The sequence below is a fragment of the Antedon mediterranea genome, chromosome 7 (assembly GCF_964355755.1).
Source record: "Antedon mediterranea chromosome 7, ecAntMedi1.1, whole genome shotgun sequence".
NCBI lineage: Eukaryota > Metazoa > Echinodermata > Crinoidea > Comatulida > Antedonidae > Antedon > Antedon mediterranea.
In genome coordinates this window covers 16,287,848-16,312,852 of record NC_092676.1, presented here as the reverse complement: position 1 = coordinate 16,312,852, position 25,005 = coordinate 16,287,848, and the positions used below count along the sequence as shown (strand labels likewise).

The 25,005-nt window shown below is 34.7% G+C and overlaps 3 protein-coding genes across 5 annotated transcripts; 2 read left to right on the top strand and 1 right to left on the bottom strand.

Moving 5' to 3' along the window:
• The first annotated feature begins 5,420 nt into the window (after positions 1-5,420).
• LOC140054775 (uncharacterized) lies at positions 5,421-8,380 on the top strand. The gene is made up of 2 exons (XM_072099861.1): positions 5,421-5,496; positions 6,681-8,380. Exon 2 carries the CDS (start codon positions 6,682-6,684, stop codon positions 7,531-7,533), a length of 852 nt encoding a protein of 283 aa, XP_071955962.1. The 5' UTR covers positions 5,421-5,496; position 6,681; the 3' UTR covers positions 7,534-8,380.
• Positions 8,381-8,617: 237 nt separating this feature from the next.
• Positions 8,618-20,573, bottom strand: LOC140054280 (pre-mRNA-processing factor 17-like). Of its 3 annotated transcripts, XM_072099212.1 has the most exons (13): positions 20,213-20,573; positions 18,842-18,934; positions 18,243-18,263; positions 18,134-18,152; positions 17,417-17,494; positions 16,650-16,792; positions 16,094-16,190; positions 15,723-15,937; positions 14,698-14,845; positions 14,253-14,368; positions 13,571-13,781; positions 12,970-13,114; positions 11,675-12,469 (listed from the first exon to the last, which is right to left on the bottom strand). In XM_072099212.1, exons 1-13 carry the CDS (start codon positions 20,393-20,395, stop codon positions 12,292-12,294), a joined length of 1,647 nt encoding a protein of 548 aa, XP_071955313.1. In that variant the 5' UTR covers positions 20,396-20,573; the 3' UTR covers positions 11,675-12,291. The 3 variants fall into 3 exon arrangements, with proteins under 3 accessions (XP_071955312.1, XP_071955313.1, XP_071955311.1); XM_072099211.1 differs by lacking the exons at positions 11,675-12,469; positions 12,970-13,114 and adding exons at positions 8,618-9,257; positions 9,748-9,892 and having other exon boundaries at positions 18,134-18,263; XM_072099210.1 differs by having other exon boundaries at positions 18,134-18,263.
• LOC140054281 (ashwin-like) lies at positions 20,544-24,837 on the top strand. Its single transcript, XM_072099213.1, has 4 exons — positions 20,544-20,686; positions 21,931-22,142; positions 22,820-23,111; positions 24,164-24,837. The coding sequence occupies exons 1-4, from the start codon at positions 20,600-20,602 to the stop codon at positions 24,218-24,220; spliced, it is 648 nt and encodes a 215-aa protein (XP_071955314.1). The 5' UTR covers positions 20,544-20,599; the 3' UTR covers positions 24,221-24,837.
• The last annotated feature ends 168 nt before the right edge of the window (positions 24,838-25,005 follow it).

The window sequence follows — 25,005 nt, the reverse complement described above, 5'->3', positions numbered from 1 at the left end:
CAAAAAATGCTAGTCAATGTAAATGTCCGCTTTAACAAATCTATCTACCAACTACTATTGTTTAACAGCTGCAATTTACAAAAAAAAATGCGTTTTTGGTAAATAATGCATAATGCGTAATTCAATGCAACAAGCATCATCATCTACCTAGAATATCTAGTATTTAGCCTTCCCTATTTCATTCAATTCTACATTCTATGTCACGTCGTTACTACAACTACTATTCCTTGGCTTAATGCCACTACTAGTACTGTTACTACTACTCCTTGACTTAGTGCCACTACTAGTACTACCACTGTCGATACTAATACAACTAGTAGACAAGGTGCCACTACTACTACTACTGTTACTACTACTACTACTACTACTACTACTACTGTTACTACTACTCCTTGACTTAGTGACACTACTAGTACTGCCACTGTCGATACTAATACAACAACTAGTAGACAAAGTGCCACTACTACTACTGTTACTACTACTACTACTACTACTACTGTTACTACTGCTCCTTGACTTAGTGCCACTACTAGTACTACCACTGTCGATACTAATACAACTAGTAGACAAAGTGCCACTACTAATACTACTGTTACTACTACTCCTTGACTTAGTGACACTACTAGTACTGCCACTGTCGATACTAATACAACAACTAGTAGACAAAGTGCCACTACTACTACTGTTACTACTACTACTACTACTACTACTGTTACTACTGCTCCTTGACTTAGTGCCACTACTAGTACTACTACTGTCGATACTAATACCACAACTAGTAGACAAAGTACCACTACTACTACTGTTACTACTACTACTACTACTACTACTACTACTACTACTACTACTACTACTACTGTTACTACTGCTCCTTGACTTAATGCCACTACTAGTACTACCACTGTCGATACTAATACAACAACTAGTAGACAAAGTGCCACTACTACTACTGTTACTACTACAACTACTACTACTACTACTACTACTGTTACTACTACTCCTTGACTTAGTGACACTACTAGTACTGCCACTGTCGATACTAATACAACAACTAGTAGACAAAGTGCCACTACTACTACTGTTACTACTACTCCTTGGCTTAATGCCACTACTAGTACTACCACTGTCGATACTAATACAACTAGTAGACAAAGTGCCACTACTAATACTACTGTTACTACTACTCCTTGACTTAGTGACACTACTAGTACTGCCACTGTCGATACTAATACAACAACTAGTAGACAAAGTGCCACTACTACTACTGTTACTACTACTACTACTACTGTTACTACTGCTCCTTGACTTAGTGCCACTACTAGTACTACTACTGTCGATACTAATACCACAACTAGTAGACAAAGTACCACTACTACTACTGTTACTACTACTACTACTACTACTACTACTGTTACTACTGCTCCTTGACTTAATGCCACTACTAGTACTACCACTGTCGATACTAATACAACAACTAGTAGACAAAGTGCCACTACTACTACTGTTACTACTACAACTACTACTACTACTACTACTGTTACTACTACTCCTTGACTTAGTGACACTACTAGTACTGCCACTGTCGATACTAATACAACAACTAGTAGACAAAGTGCCACTACTACTACTGTTACTACTACTACTACTACTACTACTGTTACTTACTGCTCCTTGACTTAGTGCCACTACTAGTACTACCACTGTCGATACTAATACAACAACTAGTAGACAAAGTACCACTACTACTATACTGTTACTACTACTCCTTGACTTAGTGCCACTACTAGTACTACCACTGTCGATACTAATACCACAACTAGTAGACAAAGTGCCACTACTACTACTGTTACTACTACTCCTTGACTTAGTGCCACTAGTAGACAAAGTGCCACTAGGCCTACTACTGTTACTACTACTCCTTGACTTAGTGCCACTACTAGTACTACCACTGTTGATACTAATACAACAACTAGTAGACAAAGTGCCACTACTACTACTGTTACTACTACTCCTTGACTTAGTAACACTACTAGTACTACCACTGTCGATACTAATATTAGAGTGAGTTAGTGGCCGAGCGGTTAAGACAGTGGAACCGTAATTAAGTAGCCATAACATCGGCAAGGGTTCGAGGCTCACTCGCTCCATGGTTCTGGTGGTAGAACGAGTCTTCTCGGATAAGGACTATAAACCGTAGGTCCAGTGTACCCATAGCTCATGCGCACTTTAAAGAACCTAGTACATCTTTCGAGACGAGTAGGGGGTTACCCCGGTGTACTAGTCCACACAAACACAGCCACTGTCACACACAGCCACTGTGCAAATTGGGACTGGACCGTTTTAGAGGTGTTTACCACCTGTTGGTCCAGATCCTTCACTTACTGAGTTAGTGAGAAGTCGAATAAATAAATAAAAATAAATAAAATAAAAATAATACAACAACTAGTAGACAAAGTGCCACTACTAATACTACTGTTACTACTACTCCTTGACTTAGTGCCACTACTAGTACTACTACTGTCGATACTAATACCACAACTAGTAGACAAAGTACCACTACTACTACTGTTACTACTACTACTACTACTACTACTACTACTACTACTGTTACTACTGCTCCTTGACTTAATGCCACTACTAGTACTACCACTGTCGATACTAATACAACAACTAGTAGACAAAGTGCCACTACTACTACTGTTACTACTACAACTACTACTACTACTACTACTGTTACTACTACTCCTTGACTTAGTGACACTACTAGTACTGCCACTGTCGATACTAATACAACAACTAGTAGACAAAGTGCCACTACTACTACTGTTACTACTACTACTACTACTGTTACTTACTGCTCCTTGACTTAGTGCCACTACTAGTACTACCACTGTCGATACTAATACAACAACTAGTAGACAAAGTGCCACTACTACTACTGTTACTACTACTACTACTACTACTGTTACTACTACTCCTTGACTTAGTGCCACTACTAGTACTACCACTGTCGATACTAATACAACAACTAGTAGACAAAGTGCCACTAATACTATTGTTACTACTACTACTACTACTACTGTTACTACTACCAGGCATAGTTCTACAACAGGCAATACTACTGCTAGTACTACTACGTATTATGATAGACCTAGGTCTAACTAAGTTTGCATTTGAAGATACTATTTGTTCTCCATTAGGCCCTAGGCTAGGTATAGTATTATGCCTACCTAGTACTAGTAGTAAATTCATGATTTACATTTAAATAATTATTGATATTATTAACTGATTTATTTTCCAATTTTATAAGTGTATCTAGGCTAAATCTTTTAACTTACAAGTTAAATAGATGTATCTTATTTCCAAAACAGAATTTACAGGAAAAGCGTTTTTATTTCGAATTTTAATGAAGAGCAAAGTTTAGCTAAACTGAAAAATCGAAAGGCTTCCAATGACATTCCACCTGATATTTTGAAACATGCGAGAAAGTCTTCCAATTTTATGAACTTTTTTATGGAGCTTGTCGAGAAAGTTAGGAAAGATAAGGTAGGGGTAATGGTAAAATTGTAGCATTGTGGAAGGGCAAAGACTCGAAACGGGACCCAACTATGTATCGTAGACTTAACATCGGCTCTATCGTTGGTAAAAGTGTCATCAACATCATACTTTCAAGACTTCAATCGTGGTACGATCATCAGCTCACTGACAATCAATATGGCTTTCGTCAAAATCGTGGCACCAATGATGCCACCTTCGTGACCTAACTTTGTCAGCAAATCACGAACGATCAATCAACGACAGGATATTTTCTTTTTGTCGATCTATCTGCCGCGTACCGTTTGATCATATCGCTAGATCCAGGCTCTGGACATCTATACGCCTTCGTTTACCACTAGAACTCGAAAACACTACCTTATTGAAATCCTTCAAAATTTGTACTCACATCAAAGATGTGTTGAAGGACGAAACGTACCAACAACTGCTGGTGTTCGTCAAGGAGGTCCCAAATCTCCACCATTGTTTGATTTATATATTGACTTTGTAATGGGAATTTCCATGCATCACGCAACCAGTCAGAGAATAGATTTCTTTTAATTCAAATATCGAATACCTACTACTCGCGAAGAACGTGCAAATATTAAACGTGGACCAACTGTTGGCACATCACAACTCGATTGGGCAGGTTACGCCGATGATATCAGAAACACCTCCAGGTTTTGCTATCTTGGCTCTCAAATCGTCCATGACCAGAATACCACAGGAGACGTGGAATTCAATAGTCGCATCGAATCTGCCAAAAACAAATTGTCATCAATGAAGAATGTTTTATCAAATTACAATATTCTTCTCCAAACTCGTTTGATTTTTCTACAAGCTTATATTCGAAGTCGATTGACATTCAATTGTCATAACTGGGTTTTAACGTCTGCACAATCAAATAAACTTGATTCGACCTGGTGTACGTTTTTACGACGTATGATCCGTAATGGTTATCGGCGAAAAAACACTTTAGATGATGAATGTTATAAAATGTTATACACCAACAGCGACATTCACAATATATGTAAGACATGTGATTTATCTACATTCATCAAAACCCAGCAACGAAATTATGCTGCACATCTGATTAGATCCGATAATGATCGGATGACGGAAAAGCTATTCTTCCAAGATGAGAAATGCTCAAAGCGTGGTAGAAATACGAACACGTTATTCAAACAAGTTCTCGATAATGTTGGGATGGTCAGACAAGCCTTCATTAACAACTCGAAGGCCCGCTTGTTTTGAATCGGCATTTATTTATTATATGTCAGTAACTACACGTGATGACTTACCGTATCGTAATAATGGGTTCTTCGTTACGACCGAACACTTTCTATTACGATACCGAACACAAAAACTCTTCTTTTGACACCTAAACATTTAAGATTGAATGTCCAACAATTCGAATTTTGATTAGTGGTCAGAGTGTTTATAGTTCTGGCTACACTATAAAATTAGTTTGACAAAAAAGTATGATATGCCCAAATATAGCAGTGATATGCTCAAATATGGTAGTGATCGACATCACCATGTCCAATGAACACATCACATTTTGTGTCACATAACGTTTGATAGTGTAGACCGCATTGACAGTGTTAGTGATAGTAATGATTTTGCTAGAATGACACATACTTTTTGAACAACAACCAGTAGGCCTACAACCAAATTTTACATCATCATAAACCTAATATTTTAATCTTAAATGTTCTAATCCAATCTTATTACAACAGTGTTTGTGTAGTATCATCGTGGTATACACATAACATGAGCCTTCCATTGTGTATTGCAGGCTAAATCTACTGGTCGTGTAAAATGTCTATTTTTATCCATTTCCGGATATTACATTCTTACAGGTACTTCTGTGTACTATTTAAAGAACATCTCTCACCATTCATTTATCATCATTCAAATTGGAACAAATAAACTCTTAGTTATTCTTGTAGGAGGCCTCAGGTAACGTATTCATTTTGTTATTGTTCACTGTGCAAAAAATATACAAAGTATAGGCCTACTTACTTTTATTATTATTTATAGATAGGCCTATATTTTTGTATCAAACCGTTCAAACATATAATAAAAAAGACAAAAGTTGAGAAAATTATTGTTTCGTAGCGTATTATTATAATCATTATACGAGATTATATTTCGATAAACATTATAGTATGACATCATAAGTTGATGATGACGCAATATAATGTACTGAATTTATTTGAGTAGCCTACAATTCGGCCTATATAATGTTCAAAAGTTCTCGTATAAGTAGGCCGCTATTAAAACATATTACCTGAAAGCAGCGCAAGTGATTGACTTACCGTATTACAAGCGAGGCTCTGATTATTTACCTCCGCCAAGAAGGTATTGTAGTCGATCGCGTGTGTCTGTTTGTCTATTTGTTAGCAGTATTACTCAATAAGTTATTTTTTATCTTTACCAAAATGAAAATATAGATAGATATGTGGTCAAGGACCACTCCATTGGAGGCAAACTGGACCACGGTTTCAATTCTAGACCACTTTTTAGTATTATGTTTAGACGTAGACCTACCTGCTTGTTTTAAAAAATAGAGAATTTTCAAAATCTGGAGAGCAGTCTTAACCTAACAAGAAAACTGAAATTGCATTTTCTCGAGAACTCTTGTCCGGAGGCAAAAGTTCTGATTTCTGATTTGTAATTTTAAAACATAATTTGATTTAATGTACAGGTTGTTTTTTTTTCAAAACCCATTTCTTTGCAAATGCACATGTTTGTTGTTGGCGTTGCTGTTATTGTTAGTAAACTGGAACTACTGTTTATTGAAAGGATGGTTACATAATCTTTACAATCACCAAACTCGCATACGCATGCTTGCATACACAGCATTAAAACACACACACATACATATATATATATATATATATTTCCGGAGAAATCTTATGTAGGAGAATGTTACAGTAGACGGAATTATGCATTCCCGGAGTGGCTTTCTAGTTGATATTGATTTCAGGTTCAGTGTGGAAGAGTTACCATGATTGAATGTTCACGTTTGTGCATGTTGACATTCTAATACGTAGGTAGGCCTAAATATATATTTTTATTCTAACAATTCTTTTAAGCTCTTTGTTAATATTAAAAGTTTACAGTTTTCTTTTACTTTTTAGAATGGAACCAAAGCGTCAAGTTCGTATCGCACTTTGGATAACTCCACGCTCTTTGTCGACAGCCTTTCTGAAGAGCATGTCTACGTTTGAGAAGGCACAACTCTTTCAAGAGCCTTTCTTCACAGCTGAAATGTTTGGTCCTGAAAGAACAATGATCATTCCACAATTTGATTCAATTTTAGGAAATCTCCCGGATGTCAAGAATTACACATTTGAGCACGTCAAAAATACGTTAGAGATGGAATATCCCGGTAAAGACTTGGTGTTCACGAAAGATGGGGCAAAGTCGATATATGGCCGCTTCGAATGCATCCCTCAAGGGTACCAACATGTTTTTCTGATCCGAAAGCCTAGCAAGGTGCATGTTTCTGTTGACAAACTTTTAGACAAAGCTAAAGGAGTTGGAGTGGAAAAAGATAACTTTTACAGTAAAAATGATAAGTTTTTGCAGGGGTCACCGCATCGGAATTTGCTCGAGTTACTGGAGCACGTTCGGGATGTCTTAGGTCAAAAACCTGTTGTCATTGATGCAGACGACCTTACGATATCACCCGGTAAAATTTTGAAGAAATTCTGTGAAATTGTAGGTCTTAAATATAGTGAGAGTATGCTAAAGTGGAAGCCTGGTCCTGATCAACGCTGGCAGAGGGCAGAGAGTGTCCAATCGTTGTTCGCTTGTATGACTGACGCGCACGACAATTCTTACACTAGCACTGGTTTCACAGTGCGCACTCCTGGTACGGAAACCGAAGCGCCATTATCGGAACTAAGTGATGAAGTAAAGAAGTTGGTGGAAGATAGCACGCCATACTACGAAAAGTTAGCAGCAATGAAAATAAAGATCGAAGATTAAAATATGAAAATTAGCCTACTAGTTTAAGATCGAAGGACACTCGTATCTGCAGACTACCAGTAATTGAATACATTTAGACACATTTGATTAAATTTCTCTATACGTTGCCTCTTGTTATTAATACTAAAGATATAAATGTTCATTGTAAGTAAAACAATAATTGACATGACTATATTATTATAGCAAACTTCATGTCAAAACATACACCTTCATCTGAGAGTTGTCTCAGGTTCCATAATTGATGGGTAGTTGGTGGGTGTCATTTTATGAGTTAATTGATATGCCGGGTTATGCCCGTATCTTGGTGTATCAATACGCTCTTATCTGGGCGTCATGGGAATTGAATCCTACCAGCAACTTCGAACCATTTGATTAATTTTCTCTATAAATTTAATTACACTTTTTACTTTTAATATCAGAAATAACATCACTTTACGATCAAATAATGTGATTACATTTATGACCATCGATCTCTTTCAATAACTTTGCATTATTTAGTATTATCACTTGTTAAAATGTTGACCTGGTGAAAATGATGAATGTGCTCTTTTGATTGCATTGATTGGTGTCTTAACAGAACTAAAAAACATTACATTTTGTGTTAAATGTGACTTTTTATTTGGTTTTATAGGCTAATTTTGTGATTGGGAAATATTGACATTAGACCTTTCATTGCAAAGGATTTTTTTATAAGGTGACTGAATATTTTTTTTTTTTATCGCCACTACTGATACCCATACCTATAATCTATTTTTAGAAATATTAGTGAATCAAAAGCATTCATTTCTCAATATTAATTTGAAGAAAAATAGTGGCTGATTTGTGGCAGTCATATTTTAGATGTTATTACAGTATTGGCATTAGTATCAAAGAAAGTACTAATAATAACCAAATAAAATCAGAACTATTATATCTTATCAAAAGCATTTGCCCATTTATTGATTATTTACATTAAAATGTATACAAAAACAGCATTATATCTGTACACTACATTACACTATTTACTTTATATCAATCATGTTGCGAGAAATATACAAGTTGAACACTGAACTTTTTATTTTAAGAAATGCGAGTGGTATTTTTATTAATCATATACTACTTGTATGTTTTCTTTATCAACACGCATTGTCTGTTAGGGGCATGCATGTATTTTCGAAAATGGCAGTAATTGAGTACCCACAGTACATAAGAATAAGAACTGAATACCTAGTAAAACAGGTATAATTATCCAATCCCAATCACATGATAAATTTTGTACAACAGTATACTGTACTCATAACTTTAAAATCCACCTGATCATTCAAAACAAAGGGGTTGTGAACATGTGATAAGTTAAGCCTGTTCTTCACGTTCGTACTTCATGTTCATGAGTGAAATCCAATCTGATGAAAACACTGAATAAATAAATTAAAGACTTTCCAATTGGAGTATAAATCAATCTCTTATTAATCTATCGATCTTAATTATAATCTCCCAATGAATGTAATGCATGGATATAAGTTTGACCAATCATGAACATTTGAGTCATATCAATATTCATCTGATCTTAATCCCAGAGCTTAATAAGACCATCCCATCCACATGTGATAACTTTAGATGTTTCGTGAGGATGCCATATACAGCCGATTGAGACGCCATCATGTGCTTTGAATTTATTGAACAGTTTGGTCGTCTTCCAGTCCCAGATGTTAAGCTTTCCATCTGCATCTCCAGAAACCACATAACTGAAAAAGCAATCATTATTTTACTGATGTATTAAACAAATATGACGACATTCAAATGTTTAGTTATCAAACTCTATCTTTGTTGTTTTGTTTTGTCAGTTTGTAGTTGATACTAACCGCATGTTTGCTAAAACCAGCGTTTAGTAGGAACAGTAGCCACCTTTACAAGACATTATTTTAGATTGAATACATTTTACTTTTTATCTGCAAGCATGTAAAGCTACGATTTCCAGCTATTAAAATGAGTTTAATTGTAATCAGATACAGACACAGATTAACTTGATTTCATTCTTTGCAGGAAGATTAAGGCTAAACATTGTGCCGCTTCATGAAAACATATTTCATAAGTGTACTCAAATTAGTTAAACAAATGTACTAAACTTCCTTTGTATGCAGTAACACAATATACATAGAGAATTAAAAAACCTAGCAGACAAAAGATGCATGGCAGGGTTGAGGCCTGCGCAAGACAGCAAGCAATGAACTTTACCTCATATCTGGTGAGAAGCCCATCTGGCAAGCATATCCTGCTACCATGTGCCCTTTGAAATTCTTCTTACGGTTCAGACGCAACCGATTCTGAGCTCCATATATTAAAATTTGATTGTCCATTGATTGGAAGCCTAACCATTTTCCTGAAGATGTATAAGATAAGAATATATATATTTAACAGTATACAGTAAAATAATTGTCTCTTTAATAGGGGTGACGTCTTAATAGGTTTCCCCTGAATAGGGGTTTGCTGTAGTTAATAGTTTAAAATATACATTGTCTCTTATTGGTTTCACAGGAAGGTGTCCCTCTTATTGGTGTCCCTGAATAGGGGTGTCAATTGAATAGGGGTTGGCTGTAGTGTTAAAATATACATTGTCTCTTGTTCATGTCACAGGAAGGTGTTCCTCTGAATAGGGGTGTACCCAGAACAGGGTTGTCCCAAAAAAGAAATTATACTGATGCACTTGGTAGTGATATGATGTCATTGTGACCATATGGGCACATCACATTTTTTTGATAGTGTAGACAGAGCTTTATTTAACAAAATATCACCTAGTTTAAAAACTCTGACCGTCATGGTTTCCGCTCTTTTAAGGTGCGCTTACAGTAGGTTGACACAGAACTCAAGGGAATCAGTAAGCGAGTGCTTAAGTCGACAACTGATTGTAACTGGTATGTTTACGGTTACCATAAAATTCGCACAACGCGATTCATAGTTGTATAGGAAGCAATATACATTGACGCATATATGGAAACATCGAACTGATCGCTACTGGTCGCGGTTACCCTTCTGCACGTGTGACATTGTTCAGTATTTTCAGTTCCAAAAAAAAATAAAACCAGGGCAACTCAAAGGAACTGAGAGAAACTAAGTTTATGTCAACATTTTTTGTGAGCCTGTGACTTGCGCTCAGTAACTGGAGTAAATGTCAACACAGTTGCGTTCTATGAAAACATAACAGACTACAGTACCTACTGATTTAAATGGTTATTTGGGGCACAAATTGATCAGAAACTACTAGTTTAAGATCGAAGGACACTCGTATCTGCAGACTACCAGTAATTGAATACATTTAGACACATTTGATTAAATTTCTCTATACGTTGCCTCTTGTTATTAATACTAAAGATATAAATGTTCATTGTAAGTAAAACAATAATTGACATGACTTTATTATTTATTTATAGCAAACTTCATGTCAAAACATACACCCTCATCAGAGTTGTCTCAGGTTCCATAATTGATGGGTAGTTATGGTGGGTGTCATTTTATGAGTTAATTGATATGCCGGGTTATGCCCGTATCTTGGTGTATCAATACGCTCTCATCTGGGCGTCATGGGAATTGAATCCTACCAGCAACTTCGAACCATTTGATTAATTTTCTCTATAAATGTAATTACACTTTTTACTTTTAATATCAGAAATACCATAACTTTACTAATCAAATCATTTATGACCATCGATAACTTTGCATTATTTAGTATATCACTTGTTAAAATGTTGACCTGGTGAAAATGATGAATGTGCTCTCTTGATTGCATTAATTGGTGTCTTAACAGAACGAAAAAACATTACATTTTGTGTTAAATGTGACTTTTTATTTGGTTTTATAGGCTAATTTTGTGATTGGGAAATATTGACATTAGACCTTTCTTTGCAAAGGATTTTTTTATAAGGCGACTGAATAGTTTTTTTTTTGTGTATCACCACTACTGATACCCATACCTATAATCTACTTTTAGGAATATTAGTGAATCAAAAGCATTCATTTCTCAATATTAATTTGAAGAAAAATAGTGGCTGATTTGTGGCAGTCATATTTTAGATGTTATTACAGTATTGGCATTAGTATCAAAGAAAGTACTAATAATAACCAAATAAAATCAAAACTATTATATCTTATCAAAAGCATTTGCCCATTTATTGATTATTTACATTAAAATGTATACAAAAACAGCATTATATCTGTACACTACATTACATTATTTACTTTATATCAATCATGTTGCGAGAACTATACAAGTTGAACACTGAACTTGTCTTCTTTATTTTAAGAAATGCAAGTAGTGTTTTTATTAATCATATACTACTTGTATGTTTTCTTTTTCAACACACATTGTCTGTTAGGGGCATGCATGTATTTTTGAAAATGGCAGTAATTGAGTACCCACAGTACATAAGAATAATAACTGAATACCTAGTAAAACAGGTATAATTATCCAATCCAATCACATGATAAATTTTGTACAACAGTATACTGTACTCATAACTTCAAAATCCACCTGATCATTCAAAATAAAGGGGTTGTGAACATGTGATAAGTTAAGCCTGTTCTTCACGTTCGTACTTCATGTTCATGAGTGAAATCCAATCTGATGAAAACACTGAATAAATAAATTAAAGACTTTCCAATTGGAGTATAAATCAATCTCTTATTAATCTATCGATCTTAATTATAATCTCCCAATGAATGTAATGTATGGATGTAAGTTTGACCAATCATGAACATTTGAGTCATATCAATATTCATCTGGTCTTAATCCCAGAGCTTAATAAGACCATCCCATCCACATGTGATAACTTTAGATGTTTCGTGAGGATGCCATATACAGCCGATTGAGACGCCATCATGTGCTTTGAATTTATTGAACAGTTTGGTCGTCTTCCAGTCCCAGATGTTAAGCTTTCCATCTGCATCTCCAGAAACCACATAACTGAAAAAGCAATCATTATTTTACTGATGTATTAAACAAATATGACGACATTCAAATGTTTAGTTATCAAACTCTATCTTTGTTGTTTTGTCAGTTTGTAGTTGATACTAACCGCATAATGTTTGCTAAAACCAGCATTTAGTAGGAAACAGTAGCCACCTTTACTAGACATTATTTTAGCTTGAAGACATTTTACTTTTTATCTGCAAGCATGTAAAGCTACGATTTCCAGCTATTAAAATGAGTTTAATTGTAATCAGATACAGACACAGATTAACTTGATTTCATTCTTTGCAGGAAATTTACAAAGTGATTAAGGCTAAATATTGTGCCACTTCATGAAAACATATTTCATAAGTGTACTCAAATTAGTTAAACAAATGTACTAAACTTCATTTGTATGCAGTAACACAATATACATAGAGAATTAAAAAACCTAGCAGACAAAAGATGCATGGCAGGGTTGAGGCCTGCACAAGACAGCAATCAATGAACTTTACCTCATATCTGGTGAGAAGCCCATCTGGCAAGCATATCCTGCTACCATGTGCCCTTTGAAATTCTTCTTACGGTTCAGACGCAATCGATTCTGAGCTCCATATATTAAAATTTGATTGTCCATTGATTGGAAGCCTAACCATTTTCCTGAAGATGTATAAGATAAGAATATATATATTTACCAGTATACAGTAAAATAATTGTCTCTTTAATAGGGGTGACGTCTTAATAGGTTTCCCCTGAATAGGGGTTTGCTGTAGTTAATAGTTTAAAATATACATTGTCTCTTATTGGTTTCACAGGAAGGTGTCCCTCTTATTGGTGTCCCTGAATAGGGGTGTCCATTGAATAGGGGTTGGCTGTAGTGTTAAAATATACATTGTCTCTTGTTCATGTCACAGGAAGGTGTTCCTCTGAATAGGGGTGTACCCAGAACAGGGTTGTCCCAAAAAAAAAATTATACTGCAATTCAAAAATGATTTATGTTTTCTGTTGCGAGTAATCACAATTAAGGGTTACAGTTCATCAGGTAACAATAAATATCTAAATTGGAAGGGGTCCCAGCTTATTTAGAGTGAAATCTTCATCATTATATTTGCTTACCATTAGGGCTGAGCGTGACACTTGGCATTGGGTACATGTTTGGTTCTGCGATGTACTTGAAATCCACAGGAATATCCCATTCCCAAAGACGAATGCTTTTGTCATCGGACGTTGTCACAAATCGTCGATTCTGATCGATGAATGTGATGGTGTTGACAGCACCAAGATGACGATCATATTCCTGTACAATCTCATTGGCTCGTGTATCCCACTGTAATAGATGATGGAAAAAAGATAAATTAAAAGTGAAAATCAATATTTGTAAGTATAATGTCTCAACTTCGAAAAATCAGATTTTACTTTTACTTCATGACCAAACAAAAATAGGGTGCTTTAAATATTTTTAAAATATGTTAGACTACAGTATTCAATATTTTAATTTTTCGAAATCTCTGGTTCATTAAAAAATATAATAATGTATAAATGAAAAGTAGTATGAGTGACTGAGTACAATATAAAGCACTCTCATCTTAGAACCCATCTGGAGGGCATCTTTGACTTGTGTCACATTGCCTACTAATGTTGAGAATAATACACTTAAAGTCAAGCCATGTATCAAATTTCTTAAAAATTCATAGAAAGAAGGAACTCTACATTCAAAACAACAATACCAAGGCATTTGCAACAACATTCTTAAACCATATAGGGCACTGTTATTAAAAAAAACACCATAAAAACGTACCTGAACTATTTTTTTATCTGCCATTCCTGCAACAAATATATGTTGTTTGTCCTCATCTGGGTTGAACTTGACACAATAAGGAACTTTATTGTTTGTGAACCTTGAAATGCATTCCCCTAGAAAGATTTATTACATTTTATTTTATAAAGAAATCAGCATTTACAGCAATCTTTTTCTAAATCTAGATTAACACTGATTTATGCTTATTATAGAGGATGTTGAAGAGTCGCTACCCAATCAAATATGAGCAAAACAATGAAAGCCCCAGTGGTCTAATGGTAAGGACATCTGCATCTTAAGCAAAAGTTCTGAGTTCGGATCTCGGTTGGGCTACTCTTTCTCATTCTCACAGATGTCCTCATCTTTATCTTTTCAAATGAACATATTAAAATAAATAAAAACAATAACACAAATTTCAAACAAACAGTATTTATATTTTTCCTACCTGTTTCAGTATCCCATATTTTCATATACCTATCATATCCAGCACTGATAAACTTATCACCACTGTTATTAAAGCATGCATCACGCACTGCTTGCTTATGGCCAATGTATGTCCGAACAACACGCCGCTTGTTGTATACCTCCCACAACTGGCAAAAGAATTTTTATAGTGGTATTAGGATATAGAAAAACAGAGTGGATGCATCTACTCCTAGTTCAAAGTAAAACATGTAACTTCTCCTTTTGAATCAGTGACAAATTACAATACTCAACCTTAAGCCCTGTCTACACTATCAAACAAAAAGTGTGATATGTCCCAAAATGGTAGTGATATGATGTCATTGTGACCATATGGGCACATCACATTTTTTTGATAGTGTAGACAGAGCTTTATTTAACAAAATATCACCTAGTTTAAAAACTCTGACCGTCATGGTTTCCGCTCTTTTAAGGTGCGCTTACAGTAGGTTGACACAGAACTCAAGGGAATCAGTAAGCGAGTGCTTATGTCGACAACTGATTGTAACTGGTATGTTTACGGTTACCATAAAATTCGCACAACGCGATTCATATTTTTATAGGAAGCAATATACATTGACGCATATATGGAAACATCGAACTGATCGCTACTGGTCGCGGTTACCCTTCTGCACGTGTGACATTGTTCAGTATTTCCAGTTCCAAAAAAAATAAAACCTGGGCAACTAAAAGGAACTGAGAGAAACTAAGTTTATGTCAACATTTTTTGTGAGCCTGTGACTTGCGCTCAGTAACTGGAGTAAATGTCGACACAGTTGCGTTCTATGAAAACACAACAGACTACCTACTGATATAAATGGTTATTTGGGGCACAAATTGATCAGAAATGCAGTCGATATAAAATTATATTTTTAATTTAACCAGTTTATTCGGCGCTATGCAGCAGAAACAGACTGCTATTTAAAACCATGGTAATGACAAAACTTATGTAGGTTATTCATAATAAAATACTTAATATTTTCTGTACATAAAACGTGTCATACATACCTTTATTTTACTATCCATTCCACATGATAACAGCAGATGGCCTGATTGTGGGAATAGTTTAATGGCTGCAACACCTTTTGTGTGTCCTGTCCAGGTGTGTAAGAGCTTCTTAGGCAGGTAACATTTCTCAGGTGGATCAGTTGATTTAAGATCAACATCAAGGTCCATTGGTATGTGTAAGAATGAACGATCTTGATAATCATATGCATCTTTAACTGATAATGACAAAAAATGTAATAATAATCCTTAAAAGTATTCTAATACTAGTTATGGTTTAAAGATACAAAAAAAACATAAGCATCAAAAATAGGTGAAAGTTCGAAAAAGTCCTGTTAGTTCCACTTTTTTAAAACACAAAATGATCAACTTACTATGTAGTGTAGATTTTTCTTCTCCTGCTTTCTCCTCCTGTTTCTTTCCTTTCTTACTTCTCTTTGCTAATATTTCATCTAATTCTTCTTTCTCTTCCTGCATCACAGAAATATTGTTATCCCATTTATATATTTAATTTTAATATTATAATGTGAATTTTATTCCATTATTTATTGTTTATATATGTGAATATGTAACCATTTTTATTATTGTATACCATATTTATTTGAATAAACACTCCACTTTGAATAAGCTCAATCAAATAAAACTCCTCCCCACAGATCATCATTTGGCATAAACTCCCCCCTCAAGTAATCGCATATTACACCCAAAAAAATAAACGCCTCCCTCAAATAAACAGCTCCCTCCAATAAACGCCCATTAAAAACCCACCCGAACAATAAATATGGTAATACTTATTGTTTATATAAATTTATATACAACATTTTTGTGTATTCACAGTTGGATGCAAACAAAATTTCTAGTCTTCACAACTAGTTAAAACAGTATCATTAATAATGTGCACTCATTTAATAAATAACATAAATATATTACCTCAGTTGGTACAGATACAGTCTTTTCATCCACATACTTGCCCCAAGGTCCTAAGTATCCATCTATATCACTTGGATCGTTCTTTCTGACTTTTTTCCTTTTGTCTCCTGGACGAACAGCAGTTGTTTCAAATACTGTTTTTCCTAAAAAATGGAATAAAAAAACAAATAATTTAATATTTATTTCATATTTTGTTTACTAGATGAATAATAATAACTTGTCTGATTCAACAATTTGATATCTAGATTCTAGAAAGAATTTATGGAGAAAGAAGTACCAACAATTATAACAATAATCTAATGTATGTCCTATCGTATGTTGTTTCATTTTTCCAATTCAAATAAAAATCCTATAATTTATTATATGTTGTCATACACACGCATAAATACAAATTGTGAGAAATTGCGGGAGAAAGATTAGTTGCACGCTATTTGATTACTATATGATGATGGTTGGTTTAATACCAGGGCATGCACACGTGCGCAGTAACAACTCAGGACATCTTGAAAAAAAATAACAGGCCTCTTGTCGGTGGTCCCTTGACAAATCGAGGACGACTTTTCTGAAAATTGTCTTCACACTACGCAAAACTGGTTTACCAACTTGTTACTTTTTGAGGAGTGAAAAGGGTATATTAGTCTTAATGATTGAACAACAGCTCACTCACTGTATGACGGTGATTTTCTGTTTGTTTTTTTGTGTGCTTCCTATAATGTTTCAATTCAGTTCTAAAATCTTTTTTTTTTATTGTAGAAATAAAAACTCACCTTCATTTTTTTTGGCTTCCTCAACTAATCCTACAATTTTCGTGCCATCACTTTCTGAGCTTGGATCCAGAGCATATCCTAAAATTAAGTAAATAAAAAATAAAAATATAGAAACGGATGCTATTGTATTTTACATAAAGCTTTTTTAATGCTATTGTTACTTATTAGAATACTGATTACTCTAGCTGCGATACAGTATAGATGTAGCACAACCATGGTTTGTTATACAATAAAAAATACACATAGAGACAGTTGAATCAGGGACATTTTGCCTGGGATGTTTTGCCCCAAATGTTCATTTTTTTGGTCAAACATCCAATTTTTATGCCCAAACAAATGATTTGTGGTATTTATCAAGTTCTACAACGTATTTTTTTAAACTATAAGCATGACCTATAAAAATTGAGTGAGTGAATTAAGTGGGTTTAAGATATAGTATTTTTCACAGTATCACCTTTGTCACATTATCAGTAAAAAAAGAAATACACAGAGAATCAATTTATTTCAAAATGTTTTATAACTAAAAGGTAACTCTTAAGATTTATTTGCACTTCAAAACACGATTGAATGGTCCAAAATGGATCTAGGTCAAAACATCCTTCTATTGATAGTAAGAACAGGTATAGTACTTCTTTCACAAAGAATAATATTAAAATGATAACTGTTTTAAATTATGGTAATTAAATTAAACTTTTAGTACAGTAGGCCTAATCTTACCATAACTGTGAAATGTCTTTCTTTGGTTTTCAAATGTAAAAGCATTAAAATGAGTAGGTTCAACATATCCTGCAGTGGTATTCCTATGTGCTAGTGCTTGCTGTGTCTTGAATGGATGTACAGGTCCAACCTACAGGAATTAACAAATTAATGAATCACCTACTTAACCAGTCAAATATATATTTAATTTAAACTACTTTGACTTTTTTGGGTAAATTTATTTTGGATCAATTTTTGGGAGATCAAATTAGGTAAAAATGCAGTTTGTGTATACATACTGCTAAGTTAAACAGGAGTTGGTGTTTTGTGTGTAGATCAACAGTGCCCTCTGTTTATTACTGAGACAGGGAGCGTTAAGTGCATCGTGCAACTTGACAAGCCTATGTGAGGGGAATGTACTTTCTGTTTAAGACTGCAGAGGGTCATACAATGGCTTAAATATAATACATTTTCTTGTGTCTGTATGCAGAAAACAACACATATACAGTACATCAAAATTCTGTTATCTTTGTAATCCGTGAGAAAATGTGAAAAACCGGAAGCACAATGTTAGGCCGGGAGACGAGTCTAAAATACGGGAGTCTCCTGGCCAAAATAGGCATGTATCATGTATAATAAATTCATTTCTAATCTTCTAACTTTATTGCTGTGGAAATGTGGTCTATCGAATCAACGGATGAAAATTTAACATGGTGAAGATTCTTTTACCTTTGGTGCAAATAATTGTTCATAAGTTGGATTAAAACTGACTTCTTTCTTTGCAAAATCTACAGGTATGCCTATGCTAGCTCCTACTTCTTCCTGAAATCAAAAGCAAATTGAATTAAAAATGATTAAAGCACACAGAATAAACAAAACATAAAAATAACATTTTGCGCATAATAAATGTATTCATATTTAATTATTATGGTCAACAGGCCAATGCCATGGAGCTTTTATCCTATTAGCCATTCATTGATGAACAATTATGCTGATAAAAATTGTTAATTTACATTCAAGGATACCTTTTAAAAATACTGTAAATAAAACCTTGAAAAGAAGCCCATATGGACTTTTATAGGACTCTTGGATGGGCTTCTTTTCACGATGGGTTTCTTTTCTAGAGCTTCTATTCTTTTTATTTTGTTTTTATGGTATTCTATTACACTACAGTTGATGATGATGGCATGATTTGATGTTTAATTTTGATTTGATTTGGTTTCAACATAAGATTACAAGAGAATATGAATACAAACTATTTACAAGCAAATACATTAAATAAGAGACTAATGATAGATAGCCCATAAAGTCGAAAGAAAAATCTACTTAATTCCAATAGGGTCCTTAATGCACTTGTCAATTGTATGACCCACTATACGACCCCCAGGAGAGGTGCGTCATTTGTCCGATGTGCGTCATACTTTTGAATACCATGACGCACCCGTGCGTCAAAAAGGTGACTTACGTTTAGGTGACCATGACGCACCCATTTTGACGCACTGTGACCATGTTGTTTATGATATGGTGGGTGATAAAGTGACGGACATTGACACACCTTTTTCATTGATGTGACGTACCATCTAGGTTTTTTTACGCACCCCTGCGTCAGTAATTATTTGTAAATGACGCACCCATGACGCACCTCTCCCGGGGGTCGTATAGTGAGTCATACAATTGACAAGTGCATAAATACAGCATATAGACAATCACAACAAACAGAATAACAAACAAATCAAACACGCATTTAAACAATAATATACTGTTGGCAGATATACAATTTAATTTTAAACGTTGAAACAATCCTTCTTTGGAGTTTATAGTTTTATTTATATAATCAAGAACGAAAAAGACAATTAACATTTGTTTAAATTAATATTAATAAATTCTTTATATTTGCAAAAACAACAAACAGACATCATAGGCCAAAACTGAATGTCTGTAGCTAAGCCGCCCTCATACACTGTGTGCCTAGCTAGCTACTGTAGGCCTAGGCTAGCCGTTTACTGCTTCGCTATCCGAACGTTTGCAGTGTCGTGTACAGTACACGCACGTAGTCGTAGAGTAGTTGGCCTAGCCTAGCCGCCTAACCTAGAGGCGTACCTTTGAATCTACAACTGGCGCTGAATTGAGCATCATCCTATCTTGAATTTTCATTACAGAGTTACCCTTTTCAAGAGGCTTCAGATGTACCACTGAATCTTCCTGTTTGTCCTCTGTTTCGCTTCCATTTCCACTGCTTTCATCTTCAGAACCGTAAGCTTGTAGAGCAGTGATCGCCGCCATGTTGTCGTAATGCAGTACATTAATCCAGCCGTTAAAATCAAATCTGATATTACGACAAATTGTTTATTAATTGAAATGTATAGTAGACGTCTGTAAAACGTCTACTGATGTAAATAACACGATACATATCATGCTTCACGCTCATCATTCTCAGATCTCAATTGCACTGTAGATTTTGAGAGACACACTGTAAAAAGAATAATAATGGAAGATAATATTAATGAGGAATTGTCTAATTTATTAAATCCAGAAAATCTATCGAAGCAATCGTTAATTTCTATTTTAAAACAGGTAAAATCATTTATTTGTATTAATTAATAGATGGGTATAAGTTTACAGGCAGAGGCCTCTAGCGAGACTAGCGTGTAGGCGCTATTGTTAGTCTCTACAGCGCCGTTCGGCAACCTATGGGTCGCGACCTATTGTTTGGGTCGCGAAAAAAAATGATTGAGTCGTGAAATCGTTGCCGATGCAGAAACGTTAATACAATTTAAATGTTTACATCTAGGCCTAGACATAGTTTTTTCCATGTGTTGATGCGAGTAGCGTAGCCTACATCCCATACAAACAGTACACACAGTTGGGAATGATGACTTTTCTTCACATGGATGGAGCTAAAGTAAAATAACGTCACGAATAAATAAAGTGTGTTGTCACATAGTCTCATGCATGCTCGCAAAAGGAATGTTTTGTCTCTGCTGCTCGTGCTCATGATTTTTTCATTGATGATGGTGTGGTCGTACTGTACTTACCCCAAGTCTGTATTTATTGTCTTTTTTTTATGTTAGTCACCACCAGTCGAAATTTCAATATTTTTCTGAAACTACAGTCTTGTGATACATGTATAGAAATCTGAAACTGAGAGACTGAAATAAGAACTGTAGAAATATATTGTGACAGGTATTATTACTGTATAGGCCAAGTTTTTTTGTTAATTACAATCCATTAGATCAAGTCTACTATAGGCCTCATACAGTGCGTATGATCTGCCAAATAAAACGCCAATAATTTAGGTACATATCACCAACACATACAGTAGCTAAAGTATCACGCAGGGTCTGGGTGGGTGAGAATTAATCTTATTTTCTCTACATAATAATTGATCCATGCAATGTTTGCCAAGAAACTAGCCTATCATATCAAGACAAGTTTTCATTTTCTTGGGAAAAATCCCATCAAATGTTTACCAGACTATTGTACTACTAGGCATTCTTTATAATATCATTTCTAGTCCTCAGAAACTTCCATCATCACATCTTCGCTTCGTGAAAAATGTGTTGGAGTAACGTAACATATAGCGCATGCGCATCATCTTAGTTGTTGAATCTTTGTTATTTCCAAAAATGCATATTAAAATATTTAGAGTGTAAGTGTAAAGTACTGTAATACCCCTTTCACACCAAAAGCAAAACTTCGGAGACACTCTGGAGTTGACGCCCCGGAGTTTTGGTGTGAAAGGGGTATAAGAGTACTGTCAACTGTAACGAAAAATTCATTGACATTACTAAATAATTTGTTAATACATTGTCTTATAGCGCATGGTTGTTATTGATGATGAAAATGTTACTAAAGAAGCCTTGTTAGATTTGTTTCATCGAACTGTTTTGCCTCGGCCCCAACGTGAAATGCGCAACAACCGTGTTGGAAGAATGCTGAAAAGTAGGCAGAAACAAGTAATATCACTCGCACCAAAGCCCATCGAGGAACATAATTTGCTTACAGTTAAAGGTTCATCGAGGCCTGTTAGGTAGGTAACTGGAGTAGTGTTATCAGGAAATGATTTCAGTCTTCTAGAATAAACACACACATTACATACTTCAATGTATCTGTTCCATTGGAATAATTTCCTTCCCTTCCATTGTTCACAAACAGTAAAGTACTGTACTGTAAATCAACAAAACTACACACAGACAATTTATGCCTTTTAACTGCCAATATAAAAGCAGACAAAATATATTTGTCAATGTCAAGCTCAATTCAAACAAACTTAACAGAAGCGCTTTCTTTGTTCAATTAATAAGTAACCTGAACAGTAATATATTTGCATTTTACTCAAGAATAAATATACATACAGTACAACTGCAGTACTGTATAACTGATTTACTTTAAATTAGTGTACCATCTACTGAACTAATATCGTATAAATGGCATGGTAATAATCGAAGTGGCCAGAAATGTACAGTACAGTAATTTTAGGAAATAAGGTGTTGGATTGTCACAGATTGCATTAAAAATGAATTTTACCAAAGTCTTGTGTCCAATTTAGCCTAAATTTGATTATACTCGAACATGGGATTATACTTGGTCATGTATGCTGGTACTGGTTTCAAACAGAACAGTATATATTTTGATGATAATTCCCAAAAAACGGTGAAATAAATTCCTCTAATAATCACACTTTTATTAATTGTTATTATTTTGCAGCTCATCTCCTACAGCAGGTGGTCTCGTTATGTCAACAAATGTTGCATCAAAGCCTGGTTTTAGGTTAAAACCACCCCCTATTGTCCTCAATAAGAAAAATCGTATTGCAAAGTTAAAAAACCCCAGCGAAGAGAAACAAGGCAATAAAAAACAAAATGGAAAGGTTATCAAGTTAAAAAGTCCACCATCGACGTCGTCATTATCGCCACCTGCGAAGAAACGCACGATGAACTTGCCAACATCGACTAGTCCTATTACAAATCTTAAAAGGCCTTCGCAACAAACAGAACAGGTAATTTCTGATTCTCAGAATAACTGTATCTATTTTAAATTGCCATTTGTACAGTACAATACATTACAGTACTGTCCAGCCTACATTAAATTGAAAGAATAAAAGTGTACAGTACTACTGTACAGTATTAATTATTTTCATCACTACCACAATCACCGCTATCATACAGTACGTATACCTGCCAACTCTTTTCATGCCATGTCCAAAACATCCTCCCACACCTCCTATAATACATTATTCAATACTGAAAAGTAAATGCCCTTAAGCTCTGTCTACATTATCAAACTTTATGCAACAAAAAATGTGATGTGCCCATATATGGATATGATGATGTCATATCACTACCATATTTGGGAATATCAATATCATATTTGGGCATATCACACTTATTTTGTCAAACTAGTTTGATAGTGTAGACAGAGATTTACTACTGTACTGTATCGGTAATGGTGTCATTTATACATATTTTTGTTTTTACTGTATACAGTACATACCTCAAAAAGTTGTCTGGCTATGACCCTGACACATTAAAGAACTGATCAGTTTTTGAGGGTTGATTATGTACAATGAAAACTGACAGTGTTGTCAACTATTCAACAGCAAATATGAAAATAGACTGGAAATATTATTAAATTTAAAAGAAATTTATTTAATGCCATTCAATGCCAGCATGTTTTTGGTGCTATGATGTGTGAATAAATTGAATGATGTGTGGATACATTGTGTTGTGTGAAAATGAGGACAATCATGTGTAAGATTTGGCAGGTATATTATACATTCATTTGTTATTCATTATGCAGTTATTGAATTATGGTATGGGGAAACAAAATCTGGTGTGAAAAATTCCATACTAACACTGAGTATAATTTCATTCTATTTTAGAAGTTGGAATGTGATGGTTCTTCAAAGGAGAAACCAGAGATTGTCACCCCCATCATTATCATAATCATTATCACTATCATTCATTTAATGTTATTCAGTTTGCATTATTGAATTTTGTCTTGGGGAAATATAATAATATTAACACTAAATCTGATTTCATTATATTTTAGAAGTTGGATGGTGATAGTTCTCCAAAGAAGAAACCTAAGAAAATTACATGGCCGTAATCAATAGAAATATAGTATTTTATTAAACTCTGGATAGTAATTATTGATAGGGACCTTTTGTTCTCAGTATGCTGCCGGTCTACTAATGTACGAAGATTTATAACAAACCTGAGTAGATTCTTGACTTTTGGAGGGATGGTGGGTCACATGATATCCAATAAATATTCTATTGAACTCTTATGGCATCGAGAGTGCAATATTGAACTCTTACATCACAAAGAGTGCAATATTGAACCCTTATGACATCGAGTGTGCAATTTCATTTTGCGGGTTCATTTTTGTTACACAAGGAGCAGCAACCATACATGTGACCCAAGGCTCTTGTTGACTGACCACATTCAATTAACCTGCGCCGTCTATAATTGTTCTACCTCACGTCAAAAATTGGAGCGCTGCCTTTTGGCCTAACCTCTCATTAAAGTAGGTGTGGTATAAAACAAATAATGAATATTTGATGATGAATATTTATTTCGTACAATGGAACAAATAATTTCATCAGTGAAAGATGAAATGTTCTATTATAGTCTCATGAAATTATTTGTACCATTGCACTTATAAACATTCATTATTTGTATAATAGATCATGACAGAAACCAAAATTGTTTACCAACAGCTCTTTTTTTGGGGGGGGGGGGGGGGTGGACTATGATAACACAGTAGCCACACATGTAGATGACAGTTTGTTTTCAGGAACATCAGAGACCAGGAGAATATTTTAGTAATCTGATGGGGTAAAAATTAGTGATTTCACTAATGTAAAAGCAATACCATATTCGAAGATGAGC

Coding starts and splice junctions, on each gene's coding strand:
- LOC140054775 (XM_072099861.1), top strand. CDS start 6,682: ATGGAACCAAAGCGTCAAGTTCGTATCGCACTTTGGATAACTCCACGC.
- LOC140054280 (XM_072099211.1), bottom strand. CDS start 20,395: ATGGCGGCGATCACTGCTCTACAAGCTTACGGTTCTGAAGATGAAAGC. Junction 18,264..18,841: donor AACAATTATTTGCACCAAAG/GTAAAAGAATCT, acceptor TAATTCCTGTAG/GTTGGACCTGTACATCCATT. Junction 14,369..14,697: donor AATATGGGATACTGAAACAG/GTAGGAAAAATA, acceptor AAATCTTTCTAG/GGGAATGCATTTCAAGGTTC.
- LOC140054281 (XM_072099213.1), top strand. CDS start 20,600: ATGGAAGATAATATTAATGAGGAATTGTCTAATTTATTAAATCCAGAA. Junction 22,143..22,819: donor GGTTCATCGAGGCCTGTTAG/GTAGGTAACTGG, acceptor ATTATTTTGCAG/CTCATCTCCTACAGCAGGTG. Junction 23,112..24,163: donor CTTCGCAACAAACAGAACAG/GTAATTTCTGAT, acceptor ATTATATTTTAG/AAGTTGGATGGTGATAGTTC.